This window comes from Zeus faber, assembly GCF_960531495.2.
Source record: "Zeus faber genome assembly, chromosome: 13".
NCBI classification, from domain to species: Eukaryota; Metazoa; Chordata; class Actinopteri; order Zeiformes; family Zeidae; genus Zeus; species Zeus faber.
Genome location: NC_137198.1, coordinates 18,915,920 through 18,933,797, shown reverse-complemented (window position 1 = coordinate 18,933,797; position 17,878 = coordinate 18,915,920). Strand labels below are relative to the sequence as shown.

The window sequence follows — 17,878 nt, the reverse complement described above, 5'->3', positions numbered from 1 at the left end:
TTCCGTTTGAGGCCCCCGGGGGAGCGTTTCCATCCACCTTGTAGGCAGCAAAGCCAATCTGCTTGCAATTCTTTGTAGCCGCAGCCTTCCCGAACGGACGCGGCGAGGCCGGCGTCTCGGCAGGCATAAATCAGCTGAAGCGCTTTTGTACTCAAAACACAAACGCAGGAAGATGTGAGGAATTAGTTTGGCTGCCGTTGGTGTTTCAGTCAGTCGCCCCTGTTCTCGTCTGGCCAGGGCTAAAAGTAAAAGCCTGGAAGGATACACGCAATATGGAAGGATACAGCGGGTCCATTATCTTGCTGGTGTACGTGTTTTTCTTGAAAAGAAAATGTTCCGATTATTTATATATTTTTTTGGTTTTAGATTTGATATATTTTTCTTATTATTTTTATCTTGAACAATTGTTAGGGTTGTCATGACCCTAAAATGTTTGTTAGCTATAAATTATCATACAAATAATTGCAATTTAGTTTAAACCCTAACCCTAACGCTTTTTAGTCATTTTATACCTCTACCATAGTATGAGGCTATAACAGTGTAATCATGCATGTCTAATGTCAATGAAAGTCCACTAGAACAGTTTATTTACCCCCACCCAACTGATGAAAACACCTCATTCACATTCCACTGCTTCGGTATTTTCTAACATTGGCTCAAAATTCAAATTTGAAAGTTGGCTGCAAACGCAGGATGGCCATTTGCGTGACGATTATAATAAGAACTGTGACAGTCCTACCGATCATCCTTCAACGGAACCTCCATGTAAATTAAACTTCAACTACATCTGTTCAGCGGAAACTCTCCCCGCGGGTGTTTCTCCGCACCCGTGTCCGCTGTCACCGGATAGAAAGTGCGTGTGCAGTCGTTTGGATCAGGAGAGCGGAACTGAACGAGTTGGTTTCAGTAAAGGGGGTGTTACAAAACTTTCTTTCCAAAACTCGGGGGCACTTTTCCCTCGTCTGGTACATAATTGATGCTCTTCCCCAAACGTATGTGGGGGGGGGGGGGGGGGGGGGGGTCGCTGATGCAACGCAGGTGCAAGGACGCCATATTCAGCATTGGGATGCTGCAAAGTTTGAATAAGTGTGTGTGCACGAGAGATGCTCACTCTGTGCCAGTTTGGAGGCCTGGTGGCTGTTTGTGTGTGAACCCATATTTATTGTCTGTTCGTGCATTAGCGAAGCAGAAAAAAAGAACACGCATTTTAAAACAGTGACAATAAGCATCCCATCCTCCTCCCGCTGCCATTTCAAACCGGCGATGCGCATATTATTTAAACACCTGCTGCCAGAGGACACAGCAATCATCGAGCCCCTCCTCCCACCGGTGGTGACCAGGCGGGTGGAACGGAGCGGGGGGCAGGCCGCTTCAGCTTGGATTCCTTGAGTATCGTCCTCCATGGTTCCTCCGTCCATACGAAGGGATGGACAGAGGAAACATGGATGTGTGTGTGGTGTGTGTGTGCGTGTGTTACTGTAAAATACCTCTCTCCAGGACCTTCTGGACCTTTATGTGGTTGGCGCAGAAGCCGCTGTAGAGCTTGAAGTGGTCGGCGTAGTACAGGAAGGAGCCGCCCAGGGAGAACAGCAGCTTCTGTAAACAAAACAAAAATAATGACGTAAAAAAGAGAGAGAGAGGGAGAGAATAAACAGAAGGGACGGCAGATGAAGAGAGCGAGGGAGTAAAATAAATTAAAAGGACAAAAAATAACCTCATTGAGAGGGATGGAGACATGGGGAAATCATGACCCGAGCGCTCTCTTCCACCTCTCTGGGGGGGAGGGATTCAAATTCTGCCCTTTTATCGCTCTTTCTGCCACTTTCTCTTCATCGCCAGTCCTCACTTCACTAGCTCTCGCCGGCCCACAATCAAACCAGCCTACTGCTGCTTTGATCAATAGACCTCACGCCGCGTCATGTCAGGCCTATAAATCAGCCTACCGTGCTCCTGCCACGCCCCTTCAATTATTAATGACCTTCAAGATGGCAAAAGAACACACTGTCTGCCGGAATGACATCTTCACCATCGATCCCATCGAGACTTTGTTTGTGTGTGTGTGGCCCGTGCTCAGGATGGGTAGAGCCTGAGTCTCTTTATTGGGCTTCAGAAATTTAGATTGATAAGATCCAGCCTTTATTTTTTTTAATTAACAGGTGAAGGCCTGGGAGAGTAGGAGGTTCGCCCCCTATTGAGATTAGGTGGTGCTATGTGATTGCACCTTGAGCTGGGCGGGCGTCTCCAGGGTGCTGAAGTCGGGTGAGGAGGCAGTCCTTTCCTCCAGCGTCTGTAGAAAGACCCTCTGGAAGTCCAGCATCTCTGGCAGGCTGCCAAACAGACTCTCCATCTGGTGGAGAAAGAGGGACGGAGAAAAGAGGGGAAAAAATGATGAAAAAAGAAAAAAAAAACAGCGAGGAGAGGAACGGAGCTGAAAGGTTGCAGGTAGTTCATAACGGTCAGTCGGTGTTATGCAAGTGTTGTAAACCTCAACTTTGATGGCTCGAGTCTGACGGAGGCACTCGGGGACAAGCTCGGACACCGACACACACACGGACACACACACACACACACGGACGGACACACGGACGGACACACACACACACAGACGGACACACACACACACACTTCATTAAAAGCCAATCGGGGGCCGACTTGCCCTTGTCCACTTTGTGGCTGGACATGTCCTTGTGTCCCATAATAGTCTTTTAATTTGCCCGAGTGCTCAGCAGACAATCGACTGGGACGTCTTGGGGGAGACGTCCTGCGTTTGAGGTTGTGCTCGGCACAGGGAGGCGGGAGAGGAGGGGGTGGGCTACAAACTGCTAAGCTAAGGTCATTAGCATTCAAGCAGCTTCTACCGTAGGTCACCATGGGATCTAGGGGGCGGGGGAAACACAAAGAGCCCAATTAAAAGAGGTTTTCCAACATCAACGGGATAAATCCCCATTTCACGGGTGTGAAACGATGGAAAATACCCAACTATACAATAATCAACCAGAGATGGGGAATTGAGAAGTGGAGTCTTCAGGGGTCATCTTCGGTGCCAAGCCTTCTACTGGTCCGCCCCTATGGGAAGCGGCAAGGTCAGTGTAGAGGGATGCTAATTTGTGCTCAGGCCAGTCACCACGGTAATGAGTGGAGATACGGCCCCGCAGAGTTCATCCACACGGCCCCTTGGCTAATAAATACACAATGAATCTCCCCCTCTCCCACACCCACACCCACACACACACACACACACACACGCACAAAAAGGCATCGCACATACCTCGTCCAGGGAGAGGAAGGTTTCATTCTGCAGGGGCTTCAGGTAGATCTCAAACAGGCAAGCCAGGTCCTACACACACACACACACACACACACACACACACACACACACACACACACACACACACACACACACACACACACACACACACACACACACACACACACACACACACACACACACACACACACACCAAAAGAAGGTCAATGATTTGGAATCAAACGCCAGTACCAAACATCATCCCTCCAACCTGCTGGCCTTTTAAAAACCCCTTTGATCTTTCTAGGATCTTCCTTTTCATTTCTCTCTCTCTCCCTCCCCATCTCCCACAATCTATGACTCTCGTATGATATATTTCCATAACCGTCTTCCTGCCCCTTCACTTTAATGCGGCTGCAGCGTGTCTCGCTATCAGTTTGGATGTTCTCATAAGGTCGATTTATGAGCACACCCCCACACCCATCCACCCACCCTCACCCCCGGTGCTGCTGCTGTAGCTCAGCCTATGGCACACGTTAATGGATACAGCCCCATAGGAAGGCTGTGGCAGGACTGGAACGCGGTGGAGAATGAACCAGAAAAAGGAGAGATGACGATGATGATAGAAGGGGGAAGGGAGAAATGACGCATAAAAAACAAAACAAAAAAAAAAAAAAACGAAATCGTCCTGAGAGGCAGGTTGGGGATAATCAGGCAGCTTTTGACAGGCGCTAAAAGATGCCTGGCGCATCATTTGAGGAGCTCTTTTTAACACACGTCGGGAAAGAAGAAAGGGTTGCGTTGGCAAGTTGAACCGCGCAGTCCTGCTAAATGATGAGGAGGGAGGTGTATAAACTGTGACAAGCCTCAGGAGAAGGAAAGAGGAGGAGGAGGAGGAGGAAGGAGGGCGCTTCACCGGTTTCTCGGAGACCGCAGGAAAAAGCCTCCCATCTCTATTTTCCCCCTCCCTCCCTCCCTCCCTCCCTCCTGTATGCTGTGTTTCTTAAAATGTGATGGCAGCCTTTTGAGGCAAACAAGAAACACAGTATTGGGAGAAAGTGTTAGGTGTGATATACCACCACTGCAAAACGTTTCAATTACAGTGATTTGGGGACGATAGCAGCGTTTTACAGCCTTGGATGATGATATTTCTGACCAGGGATCTGGTAAATGCTATTTTTTGCCAGTCTCCTCAAAATCTCACACTGGACTCTTAGGACTAACAAAAAGCCTCAAACGCTTCAAAGCCTCCGGCTCTCACCTTCACGTAGGACTTCTCCGTGTCCACCAGCTCCTGGATGACCTTGCGCAGCCTCTCTGTGACGCTCATGTGCCGGGCGCAAGGCTTGAGCAGGGTGGACTCTCCCGGATCCAGTCCTTGGCCGGCGGCGGGGTCCTTGGCCTGCTCCGTCAGACCCTCGGGCCCCGAACCTGGCCCGTCCTGGAAGGACTGGTAGAGCGTGCACACCGTGTCCACACTCTGGAAGGGGTGAGAGAAAGAGAGAGGGGTATTTATAATGGTTTGCAATTAAATGTCAATATTATAGTCAGCATTGTTTTCACATATTAACGTAGTCATGCTAATGAAATAGAGAGGTGGGGGCGGGGGGGTGCAGTTACTCCAGAAAGTTCAGGGATTATGACGATAAGCACCGTAAACCATTGGGGGTGAAATTCCCCGCAGAGACAAATGACATCATGAGGACAGAATCGGGTCAAGTGTACTGTAATGTTGCTCATGGCGAGTCTTACAGGAACCGCGTGCAAAATCCTTGAGTCCGTCGCAGGTACAAATAATTTAGATTCAGCGGCCGTGCCGTGTAAAGAAGGATGTATATATGCACGTCCACATCCATGGGCAGTGATGGAGAAATTGCCCCCGGGTGTACAGTCCGCCGACGGAGTATTATGGAGATTTACTCCTGCTGTACGCTAACTGGCCTCACATCAATGATTCAACAGTAGGTCCTGAAAAACGAGTGGGATCTCCCAGCGGTTAAGATAGCACTATGGCGCTGGAAATTATTTCTTCACAATCAGTAATCGACAGTTATGCATATTTGTGTCACATCAGTTCCGCTGAATTTGTCTTGCAGCCGGGCATGCCAGGTCATTCAATTGTTTGGGACTGGAGCACGAGTGTGAGGTTGAGCATTTCCAGGAAATTTCTCCAGCTCCACTCAAGCTCAATATGTTAGCTTCCCACCTGCTTTGTAGCTATAATGCTTTACACTGCTTTGTAGCGATAATGACCGCAACCGTTTGCATAACTTGGTGTTGTACCATTTAAAGGCACCGGTTCGATTCGGGCACAAGGCCATTTGTTGCATGTCATCCCCTCTCTCTGTCCCTTTCTCCTCACACTGTCACTATCAAATAAAGCATGAAAATGCCTCAAGAAATATCTTAAAAAACAAAACAAAACAAAAAAAACAATGCTCCATAATCGGGATACAAATGTGGCCTGGACTACTATAAGCAAGTCATATCAGAGGTAAATATAGGGTGATGATGACTCTCCATCCTTGGTCCACGTAGATGATGTAATGATTATAATGAGAGGCTGGTCATTAGATCTCGCAGCAGCTGACAAGTGCCAATAATAGCCAGTTGCACAGCAGCACAGCATTCTGGGAGGACGGCCAGCGCGAAGGGGGGGTCAGCACTTTCAGACCATTCACCAGCCTGCGTCCGTTAGACTCAATGACTGTATTTGTGTGTGTGTGTGTGTGTGTGTGTGTCTGTGTGTGTGTGTGTTTAGGTGGCTGCACGCTGGCGTGTGTTTTGGCATTTAAATACTGCGTGAGCAAGCACCCAAGTGAGGCCCGTCAACGAAAGCACCCATGGATCAATACACCCTGCTCTCACACACACACACACACACACACACACACACACTCACAGGCACACGCGCACACACACGGTCCATGGACACTCATCTGCGTCTGCATTAGTCAGCTCCAATCCCGGATTGAACCAAACACCATCTTCACAGTCCACAGACAATCAGGGCCTCCCATAATAAACTGGCAACTCATCACCAGGCTCATTTCAACACGGTCTCTCCCGGGACAGTCCACCCGAGCTGGTGTGGACTTTTTGTGTGCGTGTGCGCGTTCAAGACAGATATAGGGAAACAGTTAAGGCGAGTTAAATCTGTCTAGATTTAAGGGCTAGACGGCCCCTTTCAAGTGACCTGCAACCCACAACACAGCTTTTACTCAGGGGCTCTTGGAATGTGACTGATAATTATGAGGAGACTAAACATCTCCCATCGCTCTGGGAGGCAAGACCACACACACAAACACACACACACGCACACGCACACACACGCTGCAGCCATGAATATACACAACTTTCCAAAAGCTCCCTGTGGCGTGAGCAGGAACCCAGCAGACAGGGACAATGTCTCTGCGTTGCGGAGGTTGAAGAATATCAAGGCAACATATTTATCAAATAGCCAGACGGTGACTTTTCGGGGGGTCGGGGGGACAGGGGCCAGCCTTGCCGAGACAGATAACAGATAACTAATATTGTGGATTGTTTTGGCAAAAGGCGCTGAGCAGGGTGGCCAGCCTGAATCTTAACAAGTATGCATCTGTGTGTGCTTGTGTGTTTAAAGAGAGTAATGCGCTGCACAACTGGCGAGCTGATTGTTATTACACGCACGCAGGCAATATGGGAGCTTACATGCGCCTCACATACACACGCGCACAAATTAGTCAATAACAGTCACGTAGCCGCCGAGAAGACACACACACACGCTAGAATAGAGGAACATGAGGACGCACACACACAAGAATGCGCAGAATTAAATCCTTGCCGGAGGGAAAACTCTTCAGATGAGGGTGCGCTCTTACCTCTCGCCTACAAGTTCAAGCTAAAAAAGAATAAAAAATAAAAAACCCCATCAACTCCAAATAGCAGGTACCCGCATTGGGGCGTGACTGGGCCAAGTGGGCAGAGAGAGAGAGAGAGAGAGAGAGAGAGAGGAGAGAGAGAGAGAGAGAGAGAGAGAGAGAGAGAGGAGAGAAGAGAGAGAGAGAGAGGAGAGAGAGAGAGAGAGAGAGAGTGAGAGAGAGAGAGAGAGAGAGAGAGAGAGAGAGAAGAGAGAGAGAGAGAGAGAGAGAGAGAGAGAGAGACGCATGCAGACACACAGTCGTGACTCAGGAATTGGTTTTGCTTCACAAAAATCCCACCAACACAGTTTGACAGCCAGCCCAAATTGCCAATTAGGGTATGCGGACAGGAGCGGGGTAAAAGTCGGGAGCTCTGGGAAAGAGCAGTGGATCCGACAGCGCGGCCGGTCGGTATCCCCCGCTCAGGTTGTCGTCTCCTGCTCACGCTCAAGAGCTCTGATCTTTTATTCCACTTCATTACCTCAACGCCGTTTAGGTTGAGACGATTCGGGGGAAAACAAAATAATGAAAAAAAACAAACAAAAAAAAAAAAAAAAACATCGCAGCATGGAAGAAATAATATCTTCTGGCTTCCCGGCTGCGACTGGTTAAATTAAATAAAGATAAAATTGAAATATCTAGTTTGTCTATTTCGCACTTTCTGTTAGACAGCAGCTCGCTGCTCGATGAGGATCCAAAAACCAACACAACAACACATATTCATTCAAAACACTAATAGGAGACTACTACAAACTTAACTGCAGCTTGCCTTCTCTATTACCCGCTCTCTGAAATCAATTAAAAAATGTTTTTCCCCCCTATACGGTGTTCCATGAAGCCCCTATCCAACGTACTCACTTTTACAAGCACTAATACTCCAAACTGCAGAGTATTAGTAAGAGCCCACTCTTACTTCAATCCTCTCTCTTAGATGGGTCCTGTTGGATACAAAACTATGTTTCCAATCAGCAGAAATAGCACTGTATATATATGTATCTATATATAGATATATATATACACACACACACACACACACACACACACACACACACACTTGTTTTATGTTACCATGAAGAGGAGCCTGTAGAGCAGCCTCCAGGCGGCGGTGGCCTGCCGCTGGGTTCTGCGGGCCAGGGAGCACCCCTTCCTGCGCAGCCTGCCGGTCGTCGGCATAAGCGCGGGTGCTGGACCTTGAGCCTATTTGGACCTCTTGACTGTGCGCTGACTTCACCTTTCTCCCCCTCTGTCCACTTGCTGACGGCCAGTCCAGCCTCCCTCTGTAACCTCCCTCTCCGCACCCCGTCGCCCGGTTAGAACTCCCATGAGTGCCCCCCATGCCCCCCTCCCCTTCCCCTTTTCCCCTTCAAGGCCTGGTTCGAAGCCTCACTGTTGATGACACTTTTGCTTCTGGGGTGGAGCGCTGCGTTGATGGGGATTGAGCCATTGATCGTACGTTCCTGGCATTGTGCGATCGAGGCAGTGGGTGGGTGGGGGTTGCTAATCTGCATATCAATCAACAGCAGAAGAACTGATCACCTGGCCCACCCAAGCGATACACCGCCGACACCTCTTCACCCCACAAGCACTAGCTAGCTACATCTTTTCCCTCTCCTACTCTCCTCACCGTCTGCGGGTTTTTTCTACCCCTCAATCTCCCTGCTCCCTGCTGTCTGTCAATTTCGTATTTTGCTGTCCATCATTCCACCCAACTCCCTCCATCTCCTTCCTCTCGTTCTTTGCTTCCCTCTCTCACTGTTGTCACTCCATGTGACCCTGGTGTAATTTCCAGAGAGCTGACTAGGGAGGCCAGGCGTGGTATCTGGGTCCAATCTCTGAATAGCTGTGGCACAATGCAGACTGTTCTAGCTTGTTACCCCCCCCACACCCCCCAAAAGTGTGCGCACACGCACACGCACACACACACACACACACACACACACACACACACACACACACACACACACACACAATGGCTGACTCCAGTTGAGTGAAGATCGGGGACGAGCGGTGCTATTGACGAACAGAATAGGAATTCAAGCTCTGGCCTCATGCAAGAATGAAGAGGGACAATGTCTCTCATTTTATTGTATTGTCATTGTAGGGAGGTGTGCGTGTCGGGGGAGTTGGGGGCAGTGATGCTGATAATTACATTAAAAATAAACAGGGACTCCAAAAGCCACAAACTTTCTCCTTCCAGATCCATTAAGTTGCATTGTGATTGGTCACAGGTTGAGGGCGCGCTCACGATCGTCGTAGTTCAATTACATAAAGAGATTACAAACCCCTGATTTAGCAGGTAAGCAAGCTGGTAACCTATAATAGGACTAACCAGTCTGGAGGTGTGTGTGTGTGTGTGTGTGTGTGTGTGTGTGTGTGTGTGTGTGTGTGTGTGTGTGTGTGTCTGTGCACGAGTGAGAGTGAGTCCTTGGCAAGGACATGGCAGCCAAATTAAGAAACGCCGTGCCCTAAACCAGCTTTGCTGATTAACGAGACATCGCGGTTTCCATCTCTAGGCTGCGTGCTGTCCACAGCAACGCAACTGCATTGATCCAAACCAGGTGTTCAAAAACAACATTGAAAACACCTTGGCAGTGCATTATATCTTGTCAAGAATCAGCTGACACACAAAAGATAACATTCAAAAGGGTGTTCAGTATTCATTCATTGAAGTTATTGACTAAAAAAAACACGCAGCACAACAGCCTTTTTTTTAATCCTTATTCAATGTCGTATCAGAACAGTTGGTTTTGAAAAATGGTATAAATAACTCTCTGCCAAGTCAGATTTGTAGGGAAGGGGATAGCGCAAATAAACAACATTGTGTTCGTCTAGCTCTGGTGTTCCGGCAGAGTCATTACATACAGTGCTCGGCCTACTTCCAAGATGAAACGCCGCTCGAATCAAAGCGGAAGAAGCCTCGTTGCTTTGCCAGCAGCGAGGGATCCTTCCGTCGGCTGAGATGAACAAACAAACGCCAGGGCGTGGACAAATAAAAAATAAAATACAGGAGCGTCCCTGGGGCTCACTGCACCCATCCCTCATAAGTGAGAGAGCCCTGTCACACCAGAGAGAGCGAGAGCGAGCGCAAGACAGAGAGAGAGAGAGAGGGAGAAAGAGAGAGAAAGTGAACCCATGTGGCAGGTAGGCAGGCCGGCTGATTCATTTGCCCAGTTAGGGTATTGTAGTGCCACAGTGCCATCCCCTTCTCAAGCTCAATAAACCAAGACACACGCTCATAAATCAGACCAAGGGAGGAGAGAGGGGGAGGAGGTGGGTTGGGGTGGGGGTGTCCCGCTGCACCCTTTCCCATTTACGCCTTTTATTATTCATCCTAAACAAATATTATTCTGCCGAGTCCCGGAGGACTTTGGGAGAGTGTGTATTTTCATAATGAAACAGCCTTCCAATAAAAAATGGGGGGGAAAGACAGCCCTACCGAGTCCCGAGGCTGTTCAGAGGCACTCCAGTGCACAACTGCCACTACAAAGGGAAAGTAAATGCTATCCCCTTAGCGCCATCCTTATGGCCAGAACAAAATGCATGCAAATGAAAGGTTGGGCACAAAAAAAAAGAGCGCGTGACGAACATTACAACGCAACCCAATCACGGAAAGAAAGAAAAAACACATTATCCACATAATGGGGAAACAACCGTGACTGTGCCGTTTGCGTTCCCTGCGGACCTGAGAAACAACAGTAGTGACAGTAGTGACAGTAGTGACAGTAGTGACTCCAGTGAGTCGCTCGCTGGGGATCCTGGGCATCCTGGACATCTGCCAAAGATTACGTGACCCCAGGACGTAATGGTAGCGGTGAGGAAGCGAGGGGAGCGTCACAGAGCAATTAATTCAGTTACCGCTTCGACTAGCTACTGTAAACGGCTCTTTTATAAACTGCACGCTGCCGGGATAACATCAAAGATTCCAAAAAAACTAACTGAAGCAGAAACGGTGAGGCAGATAAGGTGCTACAGCTAACGCTGCACCCTGCAGACCCGCTCCTGCCTCCCATCACGGTAAACCTTCACGGTGGGCTGAATAGGCTTCCCTGGATAGGCTATAGAGGTTGGAAGCAGAGTCTTGGGCGACTGCCCGAGTCGACTATAAACAAAGCGGTAAATCCACTTGCATAAACAAGTTGTAATCTAAATGATAACATAATTAGATATGATTCCTGCATGCTGGTATGCATTCCAAAATTATGGGTATTGGAAATACATCTGAAATGCGTAAGCTTAATACGCCCGAGACGAACCAGAGTGATGCTTTCGAGGCTTGGTGCCAAGATCCACATTAGATGTGTAGTGGAAAAAGCCATCAGGAGATTTTCTACAGACCCGGTTTTCTCCTTTTATGATATTAAAAACAAGCCCACAGATAAGCACCCCATCCACTCATAGTTACCAGTCGTTTGTCCCTGTCCGTGGCTTTCCGGCAGTTCAGGCAGGCGGCCATGTCTTGCAGCAGACAGGCCAGCTTGTCTTTGAGAAGCTGGCGAAGGCCGAGCAGTGCCGAGCCCAGGAACAGGTCCTTCTCCTCGGCCTCGCTGCCGGCGGGCCGGGAGCAGCACATGGCCAGGAGGGAGCAGAGCGCCCGGGCGGGGGACTGCTCCCGGAACAGCTCTATCAGAGTGCAGAGGCAGAGGCACGGCCGGGGCTCCTCTTCAGTCAATGGGAGAGCCACCACGGGCCGGGCTATGGCCACGGTGGCACCGGGAGCACCCGGTTGGGTCATCACAGGCAGATTTGGGCCATGCCGGTTCTGGGTCCCGTTTGGGACACCTCTGGAAGTCCTGTCCTAATGTCTATCCTTTAGTTTGCCACTGCAGTGTCCAGCTGGCCCTCTGAGTTGTTTACAGTGAGAAAGACTGACTCAGGGGCAGCCCAACATTAGCACTAACCCCACTAGCAGCATTAAAGCCAGATTAGTAGCCTTCTTGCAGCCATATGGTGACTGATGGGCTTAATAACTCCCACACACACTCATATGCAGACAACTGTCCTCCCCCCTAAACACACACACCCACACAACCATGTAGTGGGGGGTCCTTTACATTTTGGGGAGGGGATGGTTTTAGCTCTAAGGAGTCTTGGAAGAAAGACTAGGCAAGGATAATATTAGCAGGAACTGCTACAGCCTTATATCCAAATATCCATAGGCATCTGAAATATCTTTTTGAAGTGGAAAAGCAATGATTAGAGTAGCGGTGAAACAGAATATTTTGACTCCCTAGCATTCACACGTTCTGAAAGGAGTTGGAAACAGCTCAAATTCTCAGCCAGACCGAGGGAGGGTGTGGTCATTTCTCCATTTACAAATCCATTCAAAGGTTCTTAGTTAAAAGTCTGGTCTGGACAAAGCAAAGAGGCTTTATGTGTCTACGACCAGTGACTTTGCAGAGCGTCAACAAACTGGACGTACATCATGATGTCCATCAGGACCACGTGGCATTGAAACAACACATATGTGGCCGTCGCATACCACGGTCAAAGCACGCTGACAATATTTAAACAAGAGCACATTAAACTGCAGTATAACAACAATCTGTCATTCTCCTAATTTCATCTGGATAGAATATTGGAACAGCAAATGCCAGGGTGTCTAAAAACAGGGTTTGTTATTGTACTAGTTCAGACCGTCTGTCGAAGTACAGTGTGCATATGTGTATGTGAGCATTTACGTAAAAGGCCCCCCAGTGAAGTGCTTTGATGCGATGGGACCACTGACCTATATAAAGAATAGACACGGTCAGGCTGAGGTGAGTTTTGCTTGTAACTCGCCCTTCTCATACCAGATTACCGATTTCTGGCAATATCTTTTGCCTCACACATGCAATCTGAGCAACTTTCATGAAAACAATTTTTTGCGGTATTTTGAGCCACATTCACTCTCATTGTATCTGTAATAATCTGTAATTAGGTTCCACTTCATTGAATGCACATCAATACATGATTTCCCATGACTTGTCATACTTATATTAACTGGGTAAACAAGCCGCGAGGAAAGGCAGATGCAGGAATTGTCCAGCGTTAAGGAAATCATTATTTTGAGACGCAATTGATTAGCGGAGGAAAAAGAGCCACTTCAACTACACATCTCAAAATTGCAATTATTTGAGCTAATCAAGATAATTTAGTAAAATATTCAGGTTCCACAAGTATACACCGTATCATCCACAACATTAAAACTGCCCCTTATAACCACTAATATTGTGTAGCTCCCCCACGGCCGCCAAAACAGCTCTGACCCGTCGAGGCATGGACTCCACAAGACCTCTGAAGGTGTCCTGTGGTATCTGGCACCAAGACTTTAGCAGCAGATCCTTTAAGTCCTGGAAGTTGTGAGGTGGGGCCCCCATGGATCGAGCTTGTTGTTCCAGCACATCCCACAGATGCTCCATCGCACCCTAGCCCCGGCCATCCACATGATGTAGAAGAAAACATGATTCATCAGACCAGGTCACTTTCTTCCATTGCTCCATGGTCCAGTTCTGACGCTCACATGCTCATTGTAGGTGCTTTCCACGATGGACAGGGGTCAGCATGGGCACTCTGAGCGGTCTGCGACTACGCAGCCCCATACACAGTAAGCTGCGACGCACTGGGCGTTCTAACACCTTTCTACCATAACCAAATTATTTTTATTAACAGTACCAGAAGTTTTAGATTTGCTCCCCACCTGCATCAATGAGCCTTGGGCGAATATGACCGTGTCGCTGGTTCACCGGTTGTCCTTCCTTGGACCACTTTTGGGGGGTACTAACCACTGCATACCGGGAACACCCCACAAGACCTGCCGTTTTGGAGATGCTCTGACTGAGTTGTCTAGCCGACACAATTTGGCCCTTGTCAAAGTCGTTCAGATCCTTATGCTGTTTTTTCCTGCTTCCAACACATCAACTTCAAGAACTGACTTCACTTGCTGCCTAATATATCCCACCTCTTGACAGGTGCCATTGGAACGAGATGAACAATGTTATTCACTTCACCTGTCAGTGGTTTTAATGTTGTGGCTGATCAGTGTATTTTTTCCATCCAAATTTAACGGGAATTTAAAGCTGATGTTAGAATTTTCACAATAAATAGAATGAGAATTAGGTGCGTTTTCATCAGGCGGGTTCAAACAACAGTTGGGGCGGCTGGGGCAAATGTGGCAAATTAATACATCAATTACAGATAGCTCTTCTGCAATATGTAGACATGTGTTATTACATTATTATACGCTTAAACTCTGATAGCGACATAACACAAACAAAAAAAAAGACTATTATATTGTTAATCGCAATCATTGTATGACAAATAATGATCAGATAAAATCTCCTAACTTCATCGTATCTAGCAGGTGCGTGAGTAAGCACATGGACATGTGACACAAGTAAAAAAAAAATCTTGTTGCCTGCTTCAATGAAACAGAATTCATGCATATGTGTGTGTGTGTGTGTGTGTGTGTGTGTGTGTGTGTGTGTGCACATGTTGAGCTGTGTGCATTGACCATGCAGTTGCACCAAAACGGTTACCCAAATCCCTCAGTGTGTGAAGTGAAGTGTGAGCAATCCCAACACTGGGATTACAGTATTTCCGGGGGAAAAACAAACAAACAACTATCAGGTATCACAAAAAATGCAAGCAGGTAAAAATCAATCTGAACTGCTGTGACTTGAGGGAATTAGGCACGGGGTCAATGTAGTTGACTTCTTTAATCATGGCTCATTCTGGAATTACAAAATGAAATCCAAGGATTTTTAAGTACTTTTTGTAAGCACTATATTTTCATTTTCAAGGACTTCACCCAAAACAAATGTGAATTTTCAATGTGATCTTAATTAAAAAATAATCTTAGTCTCATTGTCTATCATTTATATTAGAGTGTGTGTGTGTGTGTGTGTGTGTGTATACTGTATATAGCATGTCAAGGACCTAGTAAGAACCCTGTCTAATTGATTCTTTAAGCCTGTAATGGTATCATAACATAGCATTAAAACGATTGCCGCGGTGCTGTCCAGCCGATATATATCATTAAGTCGCCCACACTCACTGAAAGTCACATTCAATATCCCGGCGGTAAACAACACTGTTAACTCTGCTTAGTAAGCACCCACCCCCCACCCACCCAGCCAGCGAGCGGACACATGCACTAACACACGCACGCTCTCCGGTGTAATAAGTACAAAGTGGAATCCAGCGAACCAATTAATCAAAAGGTAGTCGGTCCAGCACAGCCCTCGATTACAAGGTATGACAGGAGGCTTGAAATGAGTCTTTCCTTCCCATCTGTCTCAATCTGCTTTTTTTTTTTCCGGGAATGCCGCGTGCGTCGCCGTGTCCCCCACACCTTTTTTCCCCCCAGTGCAGACGCCGGGCTCATTTTCCTACTCGCCGACGACAAATTTCCCTTTGCGTTTCCGCCCCAGAGAGCAACCCGATGGCGGTGTGCAAATTATAAGGAGTCGCTCTTCTTCCCCATCACTTCAAATCAAATTTCCCTGCTGTAGAAATCTCGCCGTTTTTTTTTTAATTTTTTTACATTATTTGTTTTTTTCTTTTGCCGTTTATTACAGAATGGGATTCTATCTGAAGAAAACGAAGCATTTCCTGCATGCCCAAACATAAATTCACTGCAGCCCTCCTTTCCTTCATTCATTGGTGTGTGTGTGGGAGACACACTCAGACGCCCTCTCACACCTGCTTTCCACTCTTCCTCCCATGCAGTTTCATTTTCCCCTCAGCAATCGACAAACGGGGAGCCCAAAGCAGCAGCATAACGGCAGTGGTGCAGTGCAGATCACAGCGCAGTGGGACTGAGTCATGTCGCTGGGCAAACAATAGGAGGAGGGGAGGAAAAAAAGAGAGAGAGCGAGAGAGAGAGCGAGAGAGAGAGAGAGAGAGAGAGAGAGCCACTTGTTTCATTTCTGATCCACCTCCTGGCTAACCCCGGGTCAAACACTCCCCATCACTTCCTCCAGCCCATCCGCTTTACAGAGAAAAGGGGAGGAAGAACCATTCCTGGTTAGACAGAGTCTGGAGGCATTGTGTCTGGACCTGCTGCTTCTTTATCACAGCAATCAGAAGAGACACATAATATGCATGATTCCCAAACAAGCAGAGTATGTTCAACTTAATAGCGACGACGTCTTCTAAAGGTTAATTGGCTCGGGGTGGGAATCACCAGAGATCTCAAGATACCATGTTATAGCGATACTTTGGTCCCGATATGATATCATGATTCTTTGTTTTGCAATACACCAATTATTAGGATACGATACAGAGAGATATTGCAGTATGTTGTTAATTTCCTTCTCATTTGACTGCGGTAGAAAGTTGAAAACATTTTTTTTTTTCCTTAGTTTTGGTCTTCTGTCCATACGGAGATTAAAACGCGGATGTCATGAGCAATTAGTCAAGTCAAGTAATTAAATCAGTTTGCAGTGTCTCCATTAAAAGTCTCTCCAATTTTAGGAATTGTGCCCATACAGTACAGTGAATATTAAGATCGCTGACTACACTGTTTTTGATGCTGTAATGCCTGACTTGACCTCCAGGGGCTAATTAAGTGTTCCGCTTGTAGTCACATTTTCCCAGTTTGCCTCATGATTCGGACTGTTTTATCTTGTTATTGTAATGCAGACTGTAAAAAAAACAAAAAACAAACAAACAAATGAAAAACCACCGCTCAACTTGAAGAATCTCAGACGAGGGACGATTCGACTCGTCGACTTTCAGAGGGCAGCCCTACAAAACTCAAAAGCACGACCGAGACAGCTCAAACGGGAACGGAGGCCGAGGGAAATCTTGTGTCCCCTCCCTCTTCCAGTGTGCATCCTGTGTGTACGTGACAGTAATGACGTCTTTAAACCAAAGACGGGGAAGTGGCATCTTAATTGTGGTTACGGAAAGGACTGGTGCCAGACCTCCCTCCGACAGCTCACAGCTGCCTCCAAGGGGGGGTGCGCGCGCGCGCACGCACACACACACACACACACACACACACACACACACACACACACACACACACACACACACACACACACACACACACACACACACACACACACACACACACACACACACACACACACACACACACACACACACACACTACCTTGCTTAGTTGGAGAGGCCTGTGTGCATGGGGGCTGTAGCCGTCCTTTGGGTCCTGGGATCCCTCACTGTCCATTGCTGTACACACATCTGTAAACATGAAGGAGGGCGGCGTTAAGTGATATAATTAAGACCTAAATATCGAAACGTGTCTTGATAAGTACCTGCAAATGAACACCGCATCTGTTATTTAGGTGATATATTTTGTTGTTTATCAATAGGCTTAGTGCATATTGTCATATTTTAATGTGTACAGTCAACCCCCCCCCATTATTTTATTATTATTTTTATCTATCTTCTATGTAGATTTTCATTGACAAATTTTCTTTGGGGATGAATTAAGTATTTATCGCTCTATTCAACACCTATTGGCTGTGTCGGAAAAGGAGAAATATTTACTACCGAAAGTAGTATAATGTCATCCTACAAAATAACAAATGTGCCCCTCTAGCCCAAACATACTAAAATTGTGTGCTTAGATTAAAATCACATAAAAAGTGTTGACAGGGAACCAAAGGATGTGTATTTTTTTTGATGACTATTAAAGATTAGCATTGCAGTTTGGGAATCGGAAGTTCACTTGCTCTCGGATACATCTCAGATGTAATGACATAAAAAATACTCTGTTGTATGCCCT

General features: G+C 47.2%; 1 protein-coding gene across 1 annotated transcript in view; it reads right to left on the bottom strand.

The window, feature by feature from the left end:
• The window catches only part of tiam2a (TIAM Rac1 associated GEF 2a), a 79,922-nt gene that overhangs the window by 7,831 nt on the left and 54,213 nt on the right, over nucleotides 1–17,878 (bottom strand). Inside the window, exons 15-19 of the mRNA XM_080013058.1 lie at nucleotides 17,243–17,331; nucleotides 4,509–4,727; nucleotides 3,269–3,337; nucleotides 2,222–2,347; nucleotides 1,488–1,596 (exon numbers count right to left, since the gene is read on the bottom strand). Of these exons, the coding sequence (XP_079869184.1) occupies nucleotides 1,488–1,596; nucleotides 2,222–2,347; nucleotides 3,269–3,337; nucleotides 4,509–4,727; nucleotides 17,243–17,331 (612 nt within the window). The remainder of the gene's footprint in view (nucleotides 1–1,487; nucleotides 1,597–2,221; nucleotides 2,348–3,268; nucleotides 3,338–4,508; nucleotides 4,728–17,242; nucleotides 17,332–17,878) is intronic.